At 39.5% G+C, this 23,620-nt stretch overlaps 1 protein-coding gene across 4 annotated transcripts in view; it reads left to right on the top strand.

The window, feature by feature from the left end:
• The window catches only part of LOC149140384 (Transducin/WD40 repeat-like superfamily protein), a 264,051-nt gene that overhangs the window by 155,079 nt on the left and 85,352 nt on the right, over window positions 1-23,620 (top strand). For all 4 annotated transcript variants that reach the window (XR_016264991.1, XM_089450078.1, XM_089450077.1 and 1 more), the window contains exon 13: window positions 10,441-10,516. Coding sequence is in view for 3 of the 4 variants with exons in the window: in XM_089450078.1 (XP_089306204.1) it covers window positions 10,441-10,516 (76 nt within the window). In the remaining variant the exon portion in view is untranslated. The remainder of the gene's footprint in view (window positions 1-10,440; window positions 10,517-23,620) is intronic.

The following is a 23,620-nucleotide window of genomic DNA, read 5'->3' on the forward strand; positions in this document are numbered from 1 at the left end:
AAACAACACTTAATATCTTTCCCACAAGATTAGTAACATAGGTGAAATTTGCACAATGATAAAAGTAAACTTATTATTCAACCTAGAAATACATGTATTAGTTAAATCTAGAATGCAAAATATCAAGAGAATAGCAAGCACTTGCTATTTCCCACTTGGACAACAATGTCCCTATCAAGGCCTATATTGCCAACTTGAAACAAATAGGATGAAAACAACAAAGTTACCTCAAGTTGAGCACAATGCAAACCACACAAAATGATAGACCATTGACCTCCAAAGTCTTTTTGTATTACTAGCAATGTAGCAAAATTAGAATAGAGTTTACCCAAACTCCCAAGCTTCAATTATGCTTGCAATGAGAGAGGGGGGTTACATTTATAAGACAATGGGAGCAAATCCCATTGAAGAAGAGAAGCTACAAGTGTCCATGTGATGGCTGTTAGAAAATGTAACTATGTTCGGTCTTCAATAATGCACTGATTCATTATGAAATGTACTTGTCAAAAGAATAAAGAAATTAATTTTTATTATTGTAATAATGACTTATTAAAGCACGGGTTTCATGCTTGGGTCATCATTATATTAGTCAAAGTCCCCATTGTGGATTTCTAGGATTAATATTGAGTTTATAGAGTCGTTGTACATTCGAAGAGACCTTTCTTGGGCTTTCAGATCGTGTAAAAAGGTTTTGTATCAAGTCAAATATGAATTATGTACCCTCAACATCATGTTGGCCTAAGAGAGATCAAGTCGGCCGAAGGACCCTCATTCGACCCACAAGAAGCCTATATATACAAGGAGGTCGAAGTCATTTCAAGCATTCACTCTCAAGCAAGTTCAATATTTCAAGAAGAGCTGGAGAAGTGCGAAGTCTGTTGCCAGGAGGTGGAAAGAAGTGTGAGTTTGGGGAAGTCTTTAGAGAAGAAGAAAATCGAACTTTTGGTGCCTCTCTCTCTCTCTTTGTTTCGTGGTCTGGGTTGGGAGATCGAAGTCTCCTAAGATTTCGCTGTTGCTGGAAGCTGTTGCCTAGTTGAAGTTGCTGGAAGGGGTCGAAGATCTAGGAGGCTGACATGGTGTGGAGGGAAAGTCTAGTCTTGGTCTAGGATAAAGAGTCTCAAAGAATACTATTGAAAGGAAGAATTATCTTGACTGGTTTTCCCCTCGAGGGGGGTTTTTCCCTCTCATGTGCCTATATCTTGTGTCTCTTGTTTTGTGATGTTCATACACATATAATATGGTAATTGCTTGATGAAAGAAGCCAATACACTCGCAAGTAATTAGCAAGAAAGGAGCATCAAACCTTAATATAATATCTTTGACTTTCCAACAATGGCAATCCTAAGGCAAACCAATTCCTTTATGTGTGAGGTCGAATTGCCAAGTGGCATGAGATAACCCAAAGCAACTGTGCATGTGGCATCTAAGAGGGGGTAACACAAATCCTCATTGCTCGTGCATATTGCTTCAAGGGAAAGGCGTGGGACAAGTGTGCCAAAAAGGGGAATTGAACTTGTGTTCTCTCCACTCAACTTGTTCTTCAATCAACTGTCAAACATGTGTAAAACAGGCTGCCAAGCGTGCTTTAATGTGGCTGTGCATGGACTGCTAGAGGAGGCAGTGTAGGAAGGTAGTTGCCTGTTGAAATATGTAACTAGGTTCAGTCTTCATAATGACATATGTAATCATGATTTTATGTATTTGATGTAATGAGAAAAATAAATTTATTATTGTTGATCTTGAGGCATGGGTTTCATGCTCAAGAGAATTTATTTTTAGGTTAATCTCCCATTGAGAGCTTCTAGGGCTTCTCATTGAGTCTACAAATCTAGGGAGTCATTTTCATGTATGACAAGAGAATTTATTTTTAGGTTAATCTCCCATTGAGAGCTTCTAGGGCTTCTCATTGAGTCTACAAGTCTAGGAAGTCATTGTCATGTATGAAGGACCCTTCTTGGGCATGTTACATATTGTAAAAAAATTATTTGAGTCAAAGAAAGAGTCAAAATAACCCTCCAAGATCAAGTCAAGGGCTATCAATCAAGTTGGTTAAGTCGGTTACACAAGCAACAAGTTGACCTCATATCAAGTGACAAGGAGCCTATATAAGGAAGGTCTCGACCTCATTCAAGGACACACACTCACACTTGACACTTGATCATAAGTAGGAGAAAAGGAGCGAAGAAGAGAAGGACGAAGGAAAAGAAAGGACAAATTTTTGAATTGTTTTTGGGTTATTTTCTCTCCACACGTGCGAGGAAGCTAGGGCACATTCTGCTATTGCAAATAAAAAATCTAGTCACCTCAAGAAGATTGAATCAAGGCAAGGAAATGATCTATCTTGCAGGCCGAATTCACTAAGAAACTAGCCCAAGTCTAGTGAAGGAGAAAGAGGGTTAAAAGAGCCCTAATCTTGTCACACGTGCGAAAAGAACAATCAATTGCAGGGGGCCGAGAATTGCAGGAAGGAGGGCCAAAAGTTTCAAACCAGGATTGCAGGGTCGAGGGTTAAGGACGAAGTAAAGATTGAAGCAATATCAAAGAAGAAATTGACTTTGACTTGAAGCAAAGATTGACTTGATCTTGGAGGTATTGGAATTCATTAATTGAAGATTCTATAAGAAGAAGAATTTTGTGGGTTCTCCTATCAAGATTGGAGAGGTTTTGGCCCTGGCTGATCACCTATATCTTGTGTCCTTTGTCTCATTGTTCTCTATGTTTTGGTAGCTGGTTGATGAAGAAAACATAATATTAATCAAGCTAAAGAAGAACCTAATCAAGAAAAGTAAAAAGTCTTCACAAGCAATTATCATAATAAAATAAATCATCCTTATACTACTACCCTAGATTTCTCAACATGGTATTAGAGCTAAGGTAACAAAGTCAAGGAAGGGTAGCTCAAAGAAGGACACTCAAGGACTGAAGCACTAGAAGATCATCAAGAGCATCAAGTCGTCAAGAAGATCTTCTCATAATCAAGGCATTTTTGAGGACAATGATCACATCATCATTTTGAAGGAAGTCAAAACCCTAGTTTGTTCAAAGAAGGCATCTACACTTGGAACATTCTTGGGATCCTCAATCATCACCTCAAAGACCCTATCTCTACTCAAGGAAAGGTTACAAATCGAAGCATCTTGAAGTCCACTCATCCACCGAAAGCAAGGGCATTGCCTTCATCATCAAGGATTCAAGGTGATCTTCCTCTCCATGGGACAAGAGATCACTTTTGAAGGAAGACATCTTCATCAAGAAGAAGTCCTCTATTACCAATATCATCATCAAAAATAAGAAGGCAACATGTTGAACAGGAGAATCTTCACAAGTAAGTACATTTATGTCTCCGAGGGACCTTGGAGGCCTAACCACTAATGCATGGGTGATACTGAGGAGACGGCAGAGGGAGATCAGGAGGAGACTCCCTCTGACTTTCAAGATGTGGATTCTTCTTCTATAGTCGAGTCCTTGGACACCTCTGAGGTGCATGAGTAGTCAGGGGGAGTTGTTGACAGTAGCTCAGAGATGCAGTCATGTTTGGTAGAGGAGATTGATGAGCAACAACTTGTACTCATTCAGCATGAGCAACACATAGTGGAGCACAATGTGCATGATGGGCCATCTTTGGAGAGTTAGTTGATGGCTCGTGTTGATAACATTATGGAGGAGGATGAGAAGATATCCATGGGGCCAACCATTGATGGGGAGCAGGCATATGTACAAGCAACCACTAGGGAGCTAGTATTTGTAGACATGGGTGATCAGGAGGCGTTGGGACCTGACAGGGCAATTTTGCAGGTTACGAGTGGACCAGTGGAGCATGGAGTTTTCGGTCAGATGAGGGAGGCTCTTTTGGAGACAGTGGTGCATCCATCTTTGGGTCTACCCACTGACGAGGTGTTGGTAGATGCAGTGGTAGCTAGTGAAGCTACAATATTTCTAGGCTGCAACCCTCTCCAAGAGTACATTGACAAGGCGTGTAGCATGGGTTGCCCACTTATGGGGAGAGAGGCAGGGGGAGATCAGGAGGAGAATCCCTCTGATTTTCAAGATGTGGATTCTTCTTCTATAGTTGAGTCCTTGGACACCTCTGAGGTGCATGAGTAGTCAGGGGGAGTTGTTGACAGTAGCTCAAAGATGTAGTCATGTTTGGTAGAGGAGATTGATGAGCAACAACTTGTACTCATTCAGCATGAGCAACACATAGTGGAGCACAATGCGCATGATGGGCCATCTTTGGAGAGTCAACTGATGGCTCGTGTTGATACCATTATGGAGGAGGATGAGAAGATATCCTTGGGGCCAACCATTGATGGGGAGTAGGTAGATGTACAAGCAACCACCAGGGAGCTAGTATTTGTAGACATGGGTCATCAGGAGGCGTTGGGACATGATAGGGCAATTTTGCAGGTTACCAGTGGACTAGTGGAGCATGGAGTTTTCGGTTAGATGAGGGAGGCTCTTTTGGAGACAGTGGTGCATCCATCCTTGGGTCTACCACTGACGAGGTGCTGGTAGATGCAGCGGCAGCTAGTGAAGCTGCAATATTCTAGGCCGCAACCCTCTCCAAGAGTACATTGACAAGACGTGTAGCATGGGTTGCCCACTTATGGGGAGAGAGGCAGGGATTCCTAGACATATCCAGTTGATTGGTTGGGTAGAGCTGCATGAGTTGAGCATGGTGTAGCTTAGTAGACTTGTACCATATATAGGTGCACGTGCATCCGATCCTTCCCTCGGGATGGATTGGTGAGAGATCATGAGTTGGTATGCTTCCCACAGGATGGATTGGTGAGAGATCATGAGTTGGTATCCTATTAGTAGCATGATATTTTCAGTCTCGAGCATAGTGCAACAAGAGCCATGGAGCATTGATCTCTGTTCTTGGTGGCATTGGGATCTAGGAGGATTTGTTGATGACAGTTAGAGATTAGTCTGGGATCCGGGCATTGAGGGGTCTGTTCATGGTGGGTTGACACAGAGGCATAACATCACCCAATGGTTTGTATGGGAATAGGTGTCTCTAAAGGGGCCCAACCGACTTGAACATAAAAAGCTCGACTTGAGTAATTTTGGGAGGCATAAAACAAATTCAAGCTTTCCAATTTCTTCATGATGAAAATACCGATCATGGCCACTCAAATTCCAACATTTTGGTGGGGAACAGAGACCATAGTAAAAAATTACTTGCTTAGGTCAAGAAAACAAAGGATACATAGCAATATAATAAAATATTAGAACAAGAAAAGGAAGATATCGTGAAATAATTTAAAAAGAATATATGTGCTAAAGATAAAGAAAATTCTTGCTTGAAGAACCTTAATCAAAAGTTGCTTGAAGAAATTAGAACATTAGAAAATGAGAAACTTGAGTATCAAAACATTAAAGATAAGATTGATGAGTTAGAAGTTGAAGAGATTTCTCATCTTAGGAATCATAATCAAAATATGCCTATGCAAATTAAGAAGCTTAAGAATATTAAGCAATCTCTGGAAAATATAATAGAACAACTTATCCACAAGGAAGCATTGAAGCTTTTGGGTAAAAAAGTCCAAGTTGAAGAAAAGGAAACAAACACAAATCCAATTAATATTGTGACTTAGGAAGGTTGCAGTCCAGTTGAAAACAAAGCATACTTGAATGTTGTAGGTACAAAGGACATAAGTTTCAAATGAAGATCCATCGGTCAACTAGGCAACATTAGTGTGTGATGAAAATCATATACCAAAGTAAACCAAGAAAACACTACAATCATGATAAGGAAAAATTGTTGAAATATGTAACTAGGTTTGGTCTCCATAATGACATATGTAATCATGATTTTATGTATTTAATGAAAAGATAATAATAAATTTATTATTTGTGTTCTTGAGGCATGGGTTTCATCCTCAAGGGAAATTTGTTTTTAGGTCAAACACCCATTGAGTGCTGCTAGGTTTGTCATAAAGTCAATTGCGTCATTGCATGTATTGAAGACCCATTTGGGCTTGTTACATATTGTAAAGAAAAAATTAGTGAGTCAAAATAGAGTCAAGAGACCCTCTAAGACCTCATCATGGCACAAAGATCAAGTCGACCTACATGAAGGGACAAGTTGGCCTCAAGATAGCAATTCGTACCCCTCACAAGTCTATAAATAAGAAGGAATTTGACCTCACCTGGACACACATTCAAGCAAGTTCGATGTCCACACGATAGAAGCTGAAAAAGGACGAAGAAGGAGAAGAAGAACAAGTTCGAAGTTTTGGGCCTCTCTCTCTCTATCTCTTTTGTTAGGGTTTCTATAATTACTGGGCAGGGCGAAAAAGGAGAAGAAGAACAAGTTCGAAGTTTTGGGCCTCTCTCTCTCTCTCTCTCTCTCTCTCTTTTGTTAGGGTTTCTATAGTTATTGGGCAGGACGAAATTTTGAAGCTGCATCGAAGCTGTGAAGCTGCATCGAAGTTGTGAAGTTGTATCGAAGCTATGAAGCCGCATCGAAGCTGTGAAGCTACAAGGTCGAAATTGTGAAGCTACAAGGTTGAAGCTATATGAAGTTGCCTCTAGGTCGAAGCTGCTTCTAGGTCGAAGTTATGAAGCCACATCAAGGTTGAAGTTTCAGAAATTGTTGCTGGGGTCAAAGTTGTTGGAGAAGCTGCTGGAAGGTCGAAGTTTGTTGCTGGAAGCTGTTCAAGAAGGAAAAGTTTGACATGGTCTTGGAGGGTCTTGGTCAAGGGTTATAGGTCTTGGAATTCGTCAATTGAAGTTCTATAAGAAGAAAAGAATTTTGATGGGTTGTTCTCTCAGTTGGAGAGGTTTTGGCCCTAGCTGATCGCCTACATCTTGTGTCGTATTGTTTCACTGTTCTTTATGATTTGATAGCTGTTTGATGATAAAAAACACTAATAATAATAAAGGAAAGAAGAAGTTAATCAAGTAAAGTAAAAATACATCATAAGCAGTTATCAAAGTAAGAAAAATCACCTATAGTTGCCCTAGATTTCTCAACAAAAATCATATTACAAAATCGTGTTATCAACATACAAATCACAAGAGTAGATATATTAACCAATCAAGATATTAGTATCACTCAGGATAGTAACAATTGACTTATCTTCCAAAAGATATTGCTTCAAGTGCAATTCAGTCTTGTAATAACAATTCATCTTTGGTATCAAAGAAATGCAAAGTTCCATAGAAGATTGCATTGGGATTGTCGGATCATTTTTCAGTTCGACAACTCTCTCAGTGCATAGAAGCTCATATCGTCTTGTATTGTCAACTAGGACATGATCAAGAACGAAGAGTCATGCGAAGACGTTAGAAGCTAGAGCAAACGATAAAGCCTCTTCATAAATATCCTTTGAGGACAAGCATTTTTAAAAGGGAAGGCAATGTAATGAATGTAATAATATAAATATTATTAAATACTAATTTAAAAGTGATAATTAGTAATAATAAAAGGTCATGTATCTTCTTAACAATGTGACTCTTCATGAAGGGGCACTGCAACCTAGGTATATATTTGGGGTGTTAATTTATAATTCTCATCATATCATATCATATCAGTTTTACTCAAACATTTTATATATTAATTATTTATCCTAATGTATATTTTTATATTCCAAATCTTTGGACAATTAACTTGTGTGCCGGGTTTGGTTGTCACAGTAGATTATTAAGAGAGGAAGGCATTTCAACATATATCTGATTATGCATAGGATAAAATAGATATTATCCTTAACATATTATTTTTAAATTTTTTAAGTGTTTTTAAGGTTACAACTATCCTGACATGTGGGGCATGTCCCACTATGCTTAGTCACTAGGGCATGGCCGAGTATCTCCTGGGCTATACTAGGATCATAGGGTATATGTTTAGGCATCAACAATGAGGAACCCGGGTAGGCTGGCTACATGTACACGTCTCACTGTTCCTAAAATATGTCCATATGTGATACAAAACAAGGGGTTTGAACAGTCTGTCTACAGTTTTCAATCTTTTTTTTTGTCAAGGAAAACCCTATGGGGAAACCCAAGGAATACTTCCCCACCAAGGTTGCTTGGAAGCAGGAGCGGGAGTGGGGAGCGATAATTTTCAAAAGCTTTTAGGTCGGGAGTGAATTTTATATAATATATATTTTATATATTTTGATGCATATATGTCAACAAAAGCATGTACAATGATGAATTAGTTATAAAAAACATAAAAACATGGATTAAACCATATAACATCAATCATCTAGTAGTTATAATCTTCATCAACTAGTAGTTATAATCTTGATCAACCATAGGTCCACAAATTACAAGTTCTCTTTTATATATCATGTAAGGGAGCACATAACCAAAATAGCATCAGGTATAGAAATATGGATTAAACCATATAACATCAATCATCTAGTAGTTATAATCTTCATCAACCACAGGTCCACAAATTACAAGTTCTCATTTATATATTATGTAAGGTTGCACATAATTAAAATAGCATCGAGTGCAATCCATCTCTGAACTGAAGATACATCAACAAACAAGCTCTAGATGGCCTCTAGCATCCAAAAAAATCATGTTACAACAAATACCTACATATCATCAAAATCATTTTCTATCTTGGGATCTTTGTCATTAATATCACCCTCTAAGCATTAACATAAGATAGAAAAAACGTAGCATGTCAAGTCGAGATTTTGTTTGAGTGATGGATACATTTTTAGTAGGGTCATGATAGAGGAGTTCGACAACCAATGTCACTAACATCAAGGTACATGGAGGGCTTGGTGCTCTCAATTAAATACAAGTTCCATACTTTAGTACACGACAAAATCCAATGGAAACATTGCAATCCCCCCAATCCTGAAATCTTGAAAAATTGATGAGTCTGCGGGATTTTGAGTGAGATCTAAAATTTTACTTTCTCCATATGAAATCCAGTGAAGTCGGAACCTATCTCAAACATCCTGAGCCATTTAATGGTAATGTTAAAAATTTAAGTAAAAGAAGTCGGTTTTTTTACTTTAGGAATTTAACATTACCATGAATTGCATATCAATACTAGTGCCATAGGCTTGAACATTAGGCTGCCCCACTGAAAAATTCTTGTTTCTTCGAAACAAATTTGTGTTTGGAACATCTTTGCGGTATTTTTTGCGAAGAAAAGCTAGGGAGTGGATTTTATTTTTGCCGGAGCGTGCTCCCAAAAATTGCTTCCAAACAGGAGCGATTCAGGAGCGTGCTCCTGGGGTCGCTCCCCGAGCGCTTCTGTCTGGAGCGTGGTTCAGGAGTGGGAGCGAGGGGGCGGGGTGGCGTTGGGGTCACTCCCCTGCAGCACTGTTCCCCACATCTGTGGATGGCATTCCTACTAACATGTCAGTGTAGATTAGTGTGCCTCATCGATGGGGATTTGAACTGGGCAGCTGGTTACATGGAACTAGCCAAATGCCTAGCAGCATTGGTGACTGGATGTTAAATGGGGTTGCAAGGGGCTTGTTTAGCTACGCGCAATCTTCCATCATGGTCTATTGTCTGCATTTCTTCTCAAGTTCTGTTTATACTGCATAACTTGGTTGCATGCTTTTGCAGATGGCTTTGAAGGTACATTTGATTTGTATTCAGCGGGTTCACATAAATTTTGCATCATTTTAAAAAGATGACTTTTGAATCTTATGCCATATAAGTGCTAATGCAGATTGCACAATTTGAGCATGGACCTACCAGCAACTTCATTACTTTTCATGCATCGGACAATATATAAATGATCTGGGGGAATATTTGTACAATCATGAAGACAAACACAACATTTTGAATGGCTAGCTTTGATCTAATCCTTTTTAGCCTTTGAAGAGGCTTTTTGAAATAAATTCTTACCAAGTTTGATTTGTTTTTATGGTTTTCTGTTCATTTCATTACCTGATTTGGATTCTGCTCAGTGCAACTCTAAATTTGATAAGTGGACTAATAAAAAATTGCAGAGAGGTAAAAATACCATGCTTTTCTTTTTGTTCAAAATTCAAACCAAAGCATGTGACATAGACTTAATGATGACTGGGTAAATTATAAGTGGAGGGCCAACTGAGTGACTTGACGAAACTTCGAGCTAAACCTGTTAGTAACTTGGCCTATCAAAATATCAGGGAACATATACTCAGAAATTCACAGCAAAATTTGGCACACTTATTGACCAAAACTATTGGACGAATTTTGACCAGTAGTTTTGACTTAGCCTACGATGTGGGAGAGAAGAGCCAGCTCTAGAGTACTTACAAAGTTGTAGAGTCCTGTTTCTATGGTTTAAACTATTGAGGAGATCAATGAATTTCTAACTTGATCTATTAGAAGGTTTTGATCCCAAAACTTTAACATGGATTTTCTATATTAGGTGTGTTTAGTATGTGATAAATCCCCATCCTCAATTTGCTTGTTGTTTATAGATCTGACTGTTAATGCTCTACTACTGTTTCTCCTGTCTTGCAGGTATTTCTTAAGCAACAACTCACAAGTGTCATTATTGATAGCAATTTTATAGCAGAAACACATACTACTGCCGGAGGTCAGTTTCCTGATGCACTGAGTAATAGCTGATCTGCAAATATGCTCATTAAATTGATGCCAAAGTTTTGAATGGCGCTTATTGCCATGAATTGCCTGTGGTTGCCTTAAAGCATTTTTCTTTTTTCTTGTAGTAGGAGCACAGTATTTTTTTCACTTGAAGTAGATTCACCAGTGTGCTTTCTGTCAAAAGAAGATTCAGAGTTTGTTGGTCTTGACCAGCGTAGTATTTGGTCATAAACTGTTTACAGCAGAGGGTTTGAATCATCAATACAAATCAATGTTGCAGTAATCGTTATCGGGATAATATTGGCGAGGGAAAAAAATTGGAAAAAATCGTAAAAATCAGGAAAAAAATCATAAAATACAAAAATATTCATTTTTTTTTTTCAAATTTTTAATATTTAAAGCATCTACAACATAAAATAAATACATTTACACATGAATATGATAAAATAACTAATATATAAGATGTGTAATATCATTTCTAGTGCTACGTCACACATAACAGTGAATCATGTCCTGAATAGTAAGTCCGGACTCCCAAGTCCCAACTCAGCCTCAAAATATCAACAAAAAATATAATAATGTATCTCATATCATGAGTCATAATGTCATATACAATGAAATGAACCAAATAACTAAAGTCTAATACTACTGATTTCCTTTGTCCTTCTTGCGAGAAAATGCAATAGATTTCCCTTTCCCTCTAGATGTAGATGCCGGTGGAGTTGGCAGTGGACTCTGCTATGCTCTAGAAGCTGAAGAATTAGGAGTAGGAGCTACAGGAGGTAGACCACGTCCTCTACTAGTGGCAGGGGTAGCCCGGGTAGGTGGTGTCACCTCCTCCTCCCCCTCCCCCTCTACGCCTTCCACCACCTCCTGCTCTAACCAATCATTGGCAGACTCCATGAGAGGCCTCTCGGCCTTAACCCTCCATGCAACAATGGTGTCAATCCCATCCAATGAGTTGGCTTCCATATCAGGTATCCTCTCAAGTTGCCTCACCCATAATCGAAGATTGTAGTAGACATAGACCATGTCATTAAGTCGCTGAGACTCCAACCTGTACAAATATCATGAAATAATAATTATAAAAAAATATTGTTTAATGAATTCAAAAAATTAATTGGAAATTTGCAATATTTTAAGTTTTAAGTTTAACTTGTTGCGCTTCTTGTTGTATATTTTTTTTAAATACACTCCAGTTGCGCTCGCATCTTGAGGAGCTACATGTTTGGCTGAGGATTCAAATGGTAAGCTTTTGCAGATGGGGTACCCTGGCACCATACATTTTCCACCATGCATCTACAACAAAATTACAAATAAAATTTTAAATAAACATAAGAAAAAAAATGAAATTTGAAAGTTGAAGCAAAGTATGAAGTTATGAACTTGAAGAGACAATGAAATTTGAAACAAACTAAAAAATACCTGGCATTTTAGTCGTCTTATCAGTCACAACCATCTCAAAGCCAAATGTGCTTCCTGCCATCTTGTATGTCTCCATTTCTTTGGATGTTTCTATACGTTCTGTTGGAGATCGCACCATCCTCTGAACACAGGTTAAGAATCCATTCATGATCTCAGCATCAAATACGAACCCACATGGGTAAGAAAATGTGGGGTTCAGGTAGATCCCTGCAGCATGAATGAGACGATGGAGTGTGTTGCTCCATTGTTCATCAATCACTTTCCTTAGGAGGAGTTGTTTCTGAAACCCCTCATCTCCCTTATCATCATAGTAGGCCTGAATGGATTTTTTGGCCCTGTCCATGGCCTCATACAAATAGCCCATTGCGGGCTTCCCACCATTAACTAATCAAAGAACTTTTACCAAAGGTTCAGTAACGGTGCAAACCTCCTGCACTCCCGCCCAGAAGTCTTCCTGGTATGAAACTAATCTGCATATGGTCTCTCCCTCTGGTTTGCGGCTCATTGTCAAAGCACGCCACTCTTCTGAAAGAAAAATTCTCTTCACATCCCACATAGAATTCAAGAGGGATTGAAGAGATATGAAACTGGTGGCAAACTGTGTAATGGCGGGGCGCACCAACTCCTTGTTGTTGGTGAATTTTCTCATCAAGCTAAGCAAAGATGTATGATTATATATAAATTTTGTAATGCTTTTTGATGAGTTAACAATATCTTTGACAAAGGAAATTTTTCCTTATGTCCTCCAACTTCAAATCAATACAATGTGCAGCACAAGGTGTCCAAAATAAAGTAGGATGCCTCTCCATAAGCATCCTTCCAGCAACAACATAATTTGCAGCATTGCCCATTATGACTTGGACAACATGTTCTGCACCTACCTCCAAAATATACACATCCAACAAATCACATAAAGTTTTTGCATCTTTGATATGTGAAGATGCATCAACAGATTTCATAAACATTGTCCCCTTGGGACAACTAACCAAAAAGTTTATAAGGGTTCTCCCCTTTTGGTCGGTCCAACCATGTGACATCATAGTGCATCCTGTTTGTGTCTATGATGCCCTAAACTCCTCTAATCTTTTGGTGCAGTCAACCTTTTCATTTTGAAGAATCCAACCTCTAAAGTCATCATAAGGAGGGATTTTGTACCCTGGGCCAACAGTTGCAATAGCATCAACAACAGGCTGGAAAAATGGATTATTCCTTGCAACGTTGAAAGGAATATCAGTCCAAAGGAGAAATTTGGCCAACAACTTGTCAACTTGTTCTTTCTCAGTTTTTTTAAGTATTGAAGTGATAGATGGTTGTGAACCAGACGTGGTTCTAGGAACAAAAAATGATGAGACAACTACCAGGTTGGTTGTAGATATTGATGCTGAAGTAGAACCAGTGTCACTTCCTTGTTCACTTGAGCCTAACACCCTCTTTGCTAGTTGCTTCTTCATTGCTGCCTTGGCCTCTCTCTCGTGTTCTAATTCTTCCAATGATCTCATGGCTCTTCCGATGATTTCTGGATTTGTATTTGTGCAAGGCCCTACATCAAATCCAAGGATTTGTGCAAGGTGATACTTCAATCTATAAACTCCCCCGACATATGATGCCCACACAACTTGCAACTCAAGTTTATTCTATTGAACCCTCCATTAAGTTCACCAAATTCCCACAGAGGGTCCCATTTCCTTGGCATGCTTGTAACTTGGTTGAACTCTTGACTCTTGAGTTTTAATGTAAGATGAAGTTTGAACTTTGAAGTTGAACCTATGGCACAATAAGAATTACAAGTTACAAAAAAAAAAATTACATACATGAGTAACATGACACAACACATTGAATTTTTGACAATTTAACAAACAAAAAAAACCTCAACTCAATCCAAAATGAAATCTTTCCATTCTATGCAACAAAAATGAAAAAAAACACCATCAAATCAACTCAAAAATATTTGATAGACAATGGGTTATCCAAACCCAAGCAAAAACAAAAAAAACCAAAACAAAACACATAAATTTGGTGCCCATACCGGTTTGCCAGAGAAATTTGATCCTCTCCTCAGCTCTCAATCTACGAGGGTTTTTCTCCTCCTCAACTTCCAATCCACCAAGGTTTTTCTCCTAAGTCACTCCCAATCCACGCTGCTATCGCTGGCTGTCCAAATGAATAAAAAAAATCGTTTTTTGGCTTATAAAACCTGCTATCTGCCGGCTCAATGATAACTACCGTTCGAATCGCGATAACTACGAAAAAATCGTGATTATTTCAATTTATCGCGATTTTTTTGCGATAAAAAAATTAACGTAAAAATCGGACGATATTATCGCCAAACTCAAAAAATTGCGATTTTATGATATTATTGCGATAATATCGCGATTTTCGCAACGTTGATACAAATGTTGTAACTTACATAAAAATTAGATAGGGTGCTTTAAGAAGAATTAGGTAGGTATCTTCACCTTTGGAAGAAAACAAAACCATGCCTCTTTATGTTACAAATGTAAGGGTATCCCCAATCAATGTCCTCAGGTTCATATTAATAATAGCTCTTATCTGGATTTTAAGTTTTAATTTCCTAGACCTTATTTGTGGACATGTTTCCCCAACCAAAACAATGTCCACCGAACCTTATCCTCTTATGTTACAGATGTAAGGATATCCCCAATCAATGTCATCAGGTTCATATTTTTTATTTTTATTTTAAACAAGAATGAGTACTGTTTAGATTTAATCTGCGCTTGGTCGCGGCAAGAACCTGGGTGAATTACATTGTAGAGTGATTCCCAGGCATCACAGTGGCCAGGGGAGAGCTTTCAAAGCCAGTCCAAGAAGAGTAAAAAATTATACTATATGACAGTACCCTTATTCCTCTAGCACTATATAGACGACAAAACTGATGCAAAAGAATGCTAAATTGAAAACCAAACATCTAGACTGGTTAATTAGTGGGTGAAGCCAGCTAATTCAAGTCTATGTCCTTGCAAAGCTTAGGTGGCAAACTATCAACCTTGGCAAACTGCAACTGGAGATCCACCATAATGTTCCAGAGGGCCTTCACTTCATCATCAAGCCGGGAAATCTTTTGCCGTTGGTTCTCTATGGTGTCCAAGGTGGAATTGTCAGCGAGGCTTTGCTGATGAATAGATTTTGGAGGTCATAACCATCAACTCTTAATTCTGCAAGTCTTTTGCATCATTGTTCACATGAGGGAGCCATGGCTTTGGGGATGGAGAGATTACTTGCAGAGGCACTGCGCTTACCAAGCTTTTGAGACTCTCTTGGAGCAATGGTGTCGGCAGCCCCAAAATCCAAACTCCATAATTGAGTCAAAGAACCACATATGCACAAGGTAAAATAGCGAGAGTTGGAGAGGTCACAAACGTTCTAACGCTTGGAAAATTCCATGGAGGAGTTGACACAACAAATTTTATGAATGGCAACTGCTAAGTGAGTGAACATAGGACTAAGAGTAGAATAGGGAGGCTTACCTTTTCCCAAACAGAATTTCCTCCTGTAGAATTGCGAGGACCCTTGAACGAACATTGCCAAGAGGAGCCGAGCAGCCCGACTCCAAACGTCCGATGGTTTGAGGCTAGAATCGAACTAAAGAACCCGTGCACTGAGCGACAAGCGAGCACTAATCTATGCCCATACAAATCCCTGGAGCTCGTGTGAAATTCCAGAGCTGCAACTACTCTTCCTGGATCTCAAGGTTTCGCCATCATCAACCTATTGCCTGAGACGACTTCTTCCTCGGATGAACTGTTAAGATAGTGAATTCCCTGTCTAATCCTCGACATGGGAATTAAATGTGGCACACTAGTTAATGGTTGCCAAAGCATTTTCAATTGATCCCGCATGATTGTAACCTTAAACACCTTAATATTATTTACTACCCATACACCTTCCTGTGTGTAGTGCCAAACTGTTGCCACGTGCCACCATCTGTTGAGGTACGAACAAATGGAAGAAAAGATGGGAAGGAGAGGGGAAAGGGGGATGGGGAAGAAGGGGAGAGGAGGAGGGGGAAATAAGGGGGGACATGGAGGGGAAAGGAGGGTGGAGGGGGCAAGGAAATAAGGATGAGGAGGGTGGGGAAAGGGGGTTAGAGGGATCATGAGGAGGGGGGGAAGGAGAAGAGTAAGCCACAAAGGCACTATTATAAGGAGAGAGAGACTAAAAAATATTGAGATGTCCACCATCACTAGGGAACACTATAAGACCCCAAGAACTTATTGACATTTGTTTTTCCTTCTTGTAAGAGACAAGTTCTATTGGTCATTAAGGCCACTTCAACATTAAGAGATCTGAGAATATGGAAAGAGGGGGAGCTCTGTGAAAATTCTGAAAACCGGAATCCTATTGCGGCACTGGGATTATTTCTTCTAACTGATAAATTAATTATTCAACTTATTGCAACGACACCATCGAAATAAACGCACTACAACCTTCACAAATAAAAGGTGGGGGGGGGAATAAGGGGGTACATGGAGGGGAAAGGAGGGTGGAGGGTGCGAGGAAATAAGGATGAGAGGGTGGGGAAAGGGGGTTAGAGGGATCATGAGGAGGGGGGGAAAGGAGAAGAGTAAGCCACAAAGGTACTATTATAAGAAGAGAGAGACTAAAAAATATTGAGATGTCCACCATCATTAGGGAACACTGTAAGACCCCAAGACCTTATTGACATCTGTTTTGTCGTCTTGTAAGAGACAAGCTCTATTGGTCATTGAGTCCGCTTCAACACTAAGATATCTAAGAACATGGAAAGAGGGGGAGCTCTGTGAAAATCCAAAACCAGAATCCTATTGCAGCGACTGGTATTATTTCTTCTAACTGATAAATTAATTATTCAACTTATTGCTATGGCAAGACTAAAATAGACTAACTGAAACCTTCACACATAAAAAACTACGGAAATTAATAGTGCTGGAACTGAGAAAATACTAGCACACCACTGTTGTTTTTGGACAAAAGTCCTCGGAAAAACCCAATGTGGCAAAACCGATGCAACATATGAGGGTTTTATTTTATTATGCAATAGTGAAAATCTGAATTCAATCTATGGATGCCCAACTGGCAATCCAATTAGAAAGTATGGAAATCCAATCAACAAGTATCTGACATAAATAATTAGAGGGAAAAATTATCTTACGCCACTAGCAATCGCGATAACGGCTTCTACAAAAAACTGGCAATCTAAACCCCAACGTTAGTGTTGGACACCTAATCCTCAATGGGTTAGTGTGGAAGCCGAACAGACAAAAGGAGTCTAAGAGACCTTGGGATGTGGAACCCAACGGTCACATAATGTACTATAAATGTATATCTCTTGTTAATAAAAATTGTACTCTCATGTTTTATCTTTCATATTCTATTGCTGCCCATGTGTGTTTAACATGGTATCAGAGCGGGCAAATTCTGGCCCTGCTCATATTTGAGTCACTGTTTTCTTGTGGCCTTTTGTTGTGTTTCTTTCACCAGACCTATGCATTGACCATTAATGTTATGTGGGTCGTGAACTCTCAGTGCAGTGATATTGCTGGTTGATTAATTCATGCGCTGGTGTTGAAGCTTTACTCGGAATAGAGCATTGAAATAGTGGTACACATTTTGAAGTTTATATGCCTGCTCCTAATCAAAACTCTATATATGTGTTGGTCTAAATATTTATATATGATTGAATTCGTTGTATATATTTGTGCTGGCATATGTATAATTTTTGGTGCGTTGAATGAATACCACAATGTGGTGTATGGAAAGCATTGAAATAGTGTGACGCAGATGCGTTGGCTTATTTCTGTTCAAGCTACCTACTCTGACCATTAATGTTATGTGCGTTGTGAAGTCTGGGTGCAATCATATTGCTCGTTGATTCATGTGTTGGCGTTGAGCTTGAAGTCTGAGCGTAGTTCATGGCATTTGAATGCATATATCTCCATGTGTTGGAATGGACAATTGATTTTCCTTGTGTTGTGTCTCTATATGCCGGTCAAAGGAATTCAAAACGTTTTGAACGTCCCTGTGCCTGGTGATCTCCATGTGTGTCAGTCATATAAAAAAAAAACTGTAGTCGGTTGTTGCAGTTGTATTCTTCGTTGAAGAAAGACCAATTTTAGCCATTATCTTGCCATCCCTGACATTCCTGACCTCTGAAATCCGTAGGTCTATTTTTGATCTCTGACTCACTGTCCATACGTTGAACTGCCATACCAGAGTCCGCTTGCCTGTTTGACATGTTGTGTGCTGAACGCTGCTCATAACATTATCACGCTGCTAATTACATTATAACGCTGGTCTGACATGCGTTGAACTATCTTGATGCTACTCCTGCTTTCCCGACGACAAAAACTGAATTCGCGTTAGGGTTTGATTTTTGTATTCCTTTCGCAACTCATCTAAGAATACAAAGAAAGCACTGGGAGGCCTTTTCGAGTTTCGAGTTTTGATGCTGCTCATTGTTCTCTATCCCTCTCCGAGAACTTGCAGCCATTAATTATCTGTAAGCGTGTCTGTGCATGCGTGGAGAATGAATGTCGCTCGTCGAGGTTGAATATGTTGCTATTTTCTACCCATAGAGCTGGTGAAAGCCGAGTTCAATTGCGACTATGTGTCCATTCTTTGTGCTAGTTCATTGAGTTTATATGTACGTTGGTCGATTCGTTGAGTTTATCTGCCATTCGTTGTTTAATTCCTGGTTGGTGCATTTACATTGTACGTTTGTTGGAGAACTCGGATTGGCCGCTCAACATGGTTTCAGTGCGGTTTTGCTGAAGATGTATCGACTGTATTTTGAATTTCAATGCGGTTTTGCTGAAGATGTATCGACTGTCTTTTGAGTTTCAATGCGGTTTTGCTGAAGATGTATCGACTGTCTTTTGAATTTCAGCGTGGTTTTGCTGAAGATGTATCGACTGTCTTTTGAGTTTCAATGCGGTTTTGCTGAAGATGTATCAACAAGGATTGTCTTTCATTGACATTTCAAAATGGAAGGGGTCGATGCTGGTGGCAACAGTGTAATCGAGGAGTTAATCAAGGTAGCAGAAGGCGTTCAACTCAACAACCAGATCGAATCCCTTTCCCAGATTGTAGATAGGGGAACGAATTTCTAATATCAAGAAGGTAGAATCACACTGAATATCAGGTCCAGAAGATGGAAGAAATCTACTTTCGATTGTGGGCGCAAACATTCCTTATAGAATATTTCTCTGAAGAGGCCGAGCTTATGTTAAATTAGTTGAGTTCTGAGATGTCAACAACACTCGGAGACCAAGTTCGGACTACCACTGGAGATTGAATTTTTGAACATGTCTGAATGGACAGGCCATTCTTCAAGTATGTAAATTCCAGAATTTAATCTTTGAAGCAACACTTCCAAAATCGGGTCGTGCTGGACATATCAAACCTTGAAGGCCAACTTAGCTTCTAGACCAAGTTCATATTGCTTTCCTGGTCATCTTTCTCTGCTAGATAGAGGGACGCATTGTTTCCAGCATAACATTAAGTGCTACCAGCAAGTTATAAAGATCATTTTTGTCTTCTCTAAAAAAAATTGGAGCAAGTCCCAGGAGCCTGCATAACAACTATTTGCAGAAAATCATTTAAATTTTGGTAAAGGAATCTACACAGGGCAGAGACACGAGCTATCACTATAGCTATAGTTGCTCCAAGTTTCCAGTCCTTCATTGCTACAGGACTTCACCTATAGGTTTGGAATCGCTGGTAACTTTGGGCAAATTGATCAAGATCTCAAGTTGAGGAAAAGTGGACATTGTCTGTCCGTAGTTCATTTGGAGTCAAGGGGATTATTGATAAAGGGACGTGGACTTGTCCTATAGCGAATCATGAACTAGTTGCAGTGTGGCACCTCTGGTAGCAACGTACATCACTACAAATATATTCATGCAATTATTACATAAAGTTGAAGTAGACGATTGTTTTCATGCAAATCTGGTATCTCAAATATTGAAGTGGACTATTGTTTTCTTTGAAGAAAGTGGCAAGATCAGAGAATATTGATTCGTACCCCAGTCAAAGCATATGAGCATTCAAGTCCTGTCCATGACATGGTGTTATAATTGTTGAAGTTTTGTTAGCCATCATTTCTGATTCAAAAGGGAAGGAGTATTTGAAGGATCCAAGCAAGTTTGCAGTTGCTACTGCCCCAGTTGTGGTATTAAAACTCATTATAGTCTCTGTCTACATATATATGCATTGATTCCTTGATTCATTTGCTGCACATTTATAAAGGATATTGCTGTGTACTGTGAGTGGGTATTACTTTTCTGCATTGAGTAGTAGTTGTGATCAGTTTTTAAGGTGTAAATCAGACATTGAAAAAAATAAAATAAAAAATGGCCAGAATGAGTGAAGTATTAGAGTTCCTTAAAGCTCTGATATTGTCTACTAATCATGATACATTAAAAGTCAGCAAAATTTCTCTCACAGACATTCAAGTCTGTCTACAAAATGCACAAGAGAAAATTGAATTTTTGCAGCTTGAAACTCAGCTACAGCAAGAAGAATTAAAACAGAGGAGTCATCATTTTGAACATGTTTCTGTTCAGAACATTGAGACTGCAACCCATCAGAAGCAAGTCAATAATGTTACAGTTGGTTCAGATTTAGTACCTAATAAAGCAACAATTGTACATGCAGATGCAGAAACTCAGTCTGCACTTCCCAAGCCCATCAACAGACCTTGGGAACGACTTGTCCACAACAAGCACAAAACTAGTCTTGGATATGACAAGGACTTGTCCTTTCATATTCCAGACTACGCCAAGCCCATTCAGTTTCAGAGTGCTGGATTCATTCATGACAGTTCACCTGCTCCTCATGACAGTTCACCTCCAGCTGTTCCAGACTCTGCCCCTCTTCCACAGCAACAACAACAACAACAACAACAGATTGTGAAATGCCAACACTGTGACCGAGTTGGCCATTTGAAAGATCACTGTTTTGATCTTCATCCATGTAAGCACTGTCATAAAACCACCCATTCTTCACACAGATGCTTCAGAAACAAATGTCCTGCAAGAACAAAGATTCATCTTGGATGGATCGCTTCTTGGCAATGGGCATCAACAGCCAAGAAGATATTCCAATCACATGTCAGAACTTGTTCCAAAGTATTGAACAGTCTTGCAGTTGAGTTTTCTCCATTATCTCACCTTGTATCTGACAGGGGGGGGGGAAATGATGGTCATCTACAAGCTTCAAAGCCACATCAAGCGAGCCTGAGCCACAACCTGCCACACTAGCTCCAGAGTTGTAGCCAGAAACAAAGATGCCCTTGAGCATGCCTCCGGTTGGTAATCTGGGACACTTGCTCTAGTAGAAGACTTCAGCTTCTTGCCAGTTTCGGAAGAATTCCAGGGACAAAATTGAGAACACTTCCTCTAGCAGAAGACTTCATCTTCTCGCCAGTTTTGGAAGAGTTCCAGGAATTGTATTAAGCATTCCAGAGTTGTTGGTCATCCTTAAACCATCACAGGTTGAGATTTCCCTTTTTAGGTTGAAGTTCTCCCTTTTATGCTGGGTGAGACCTCCCTTTCATGGTTGAAGGTTTTCCTCTTCAAAACAATAGGAGCACTTCCTCTAGCAAAAGACTTCAGCTTCTTGCTAGTTTTGGAAGAGTTCCGGGAACTGCACTAAGCGTTCTAGTGTTGGTGGTCATCCTTAAACCACCGCCCTTTATACCAACATTTGAAAGAGCACATTCAGCCTAGTGCTGCTATGCATTTTTTTGCACATTTTGTATTACAGCTCTTTTCTTGGACTCATACATAACCCTTCGGATTAAGGGGGGAATGTTGGACACCTAATCCTCAATGGGTTAGTGTGGAAGCTGAATAGACAAAAGGAGTCTAAGAGACCTTGGGATGTGGAACCCAACGGTCACATAATGTACTATAAATGTATATCTCTTGTTAATAAAAATAGTACTCTCATGTTTTATCTTTCATATTCCATTGCTGCCCATATGTGTTTAACAGTTAGCCCTTCTGTGCTGTCTCTCACACGCGTGGCTCGATACTGCCTCTGAGCAAGTTGTCTAGCCTGTCTTTGCTGCTAGAAGTGACTCTCCGACCCTCTGGAAACTAAATCGACCTCCTCATGAGCTAAATCGAATTGCTCTGCGTTGCTTTTGTGTGGATCACTTTTGTCACTTGCTGCTGCCTCTTCGGATCTGGAAAATCTTCTCCGGACTCACTGTCCCTGCCTCTCACTCACTGCTTCGATCTCTGGCTCTCTGACAACTGACTGCTACTACTCTGGAAAGTGATCTGCCAAGGAATTCAAATTTTTGGTGTTTTCAAGTGTATTCTCTAAGTGCCCATTGACTTCCTCTTATAATCCACTGTTGGAGCACCAATGACCAAAATTAGAACTTAATCGATGGTTAGGATCATCTTGGAATCGATCCATGTGAGTTTCTAGATGATTTTCACATTGAATTAATTAATACTAATTAATTAACCAGTTTTCCTAAGTTTAGACTTAGGAAACATTAAAAAATTGGTTAATAATCTAATTAAGTCGCTTCTAGGTGGAATTTCCAGAAACGATTTCTGGGTTTTGGAGATCTCATGTATTCTAGCCTCTCCACCAAATTTCGTGGCTAGAACACATCCGATGCTACAAAAACTAACAAGCTGGAAACAGATGAGAGGAGGCTCTTAGGACGCTAAAGGATCTGGTTGAGTGCATTATCTTTAGGAGAAGAGTTAGTTCTTAAGTATCTGATTACCAAGGAGTCCCCTATGATATTGTGATCTTTAACGCCTTGCTGAAGAGCGAGAAAGAGGCCCATATAGAGCCCGTACAATTCTGCTTGATTGCTTGTTTCGTGCCCAGGCCCCAAGCGTGTCTAATTACTGTTTTTCCTTCGGGATTGCGAATAATCCCTCCCCCTCTTGCCACTCCTGTCATCAGGTTCATATTAATAATAGCTATTATCTGGATTTTAGTTTTAACTTGCTAGACCTTATCTGTGGACATGTTTCCCTAACCAAAACAACAAACTGCGGCCTTCAGCAAGATATCCTTGTCATTAGTAATCTTATTCCTCTCACAACAACTTGTTACAGTGTGGGAATACTTGGGAATCGAACTCAAGACCTTACAGAAATGGTAGTTTCTTCTTGTAGAAGATTGAGACCAAGCAATTTAAAGTTTTATTAACTGGTAGAGTGTGGGACTACCGGGTGGGAGTGGAACTCAGGACCTTACATAACTGGTAGATTCTTCTTATAGAAGATTGAGACTAAGCAATTTAAAGTTATATTAACTGTTAGATTCTTCTCGTAGAAGATTGAGGCCAAGCAATTTAAAGTTTTATTTTATAATTGTGTACTTTAGTGCAATATCTGTGGATGGCAGAAGGCTACATGTACCTTTAGTTACCTGCAACTTCCCCTGGACACTGCTTCTTCCCAGGGAAACATTTCAGTAAGGCTCACAGAAGCTCCTGATAAACCTCCCCAGGCATTTCCTGAAAATCGAAGCCTCTGTGAGACGTTTTCCTGGTGTTTCAGGGACATTTCATGCTGTCAACCCTGCTTCCTCAGATATCTACATGCTAAAATCATTGTGGTGGGTCCCGATGGAAGATGTCACTAATGTAAACATTAAAAAGGAAAAGAAACAATTTAAGCCAATACATCTACATTCT

This window comes from Pinus tabuliformis, chromosome X (genome assembly GCF_031772625.1).
Source record: "Pinus tabuliformis cultivar Carrire ecotype Pingquan chromosome X, CPIR1, whole genome shotgun sequence".
NCBI classification, from domain to species: Eukaryota; Viridiplantae; Streptophyta; class Pinopsida; order Pinales; family Pinaceae; genus Pinus; species Pinus tabuliformis.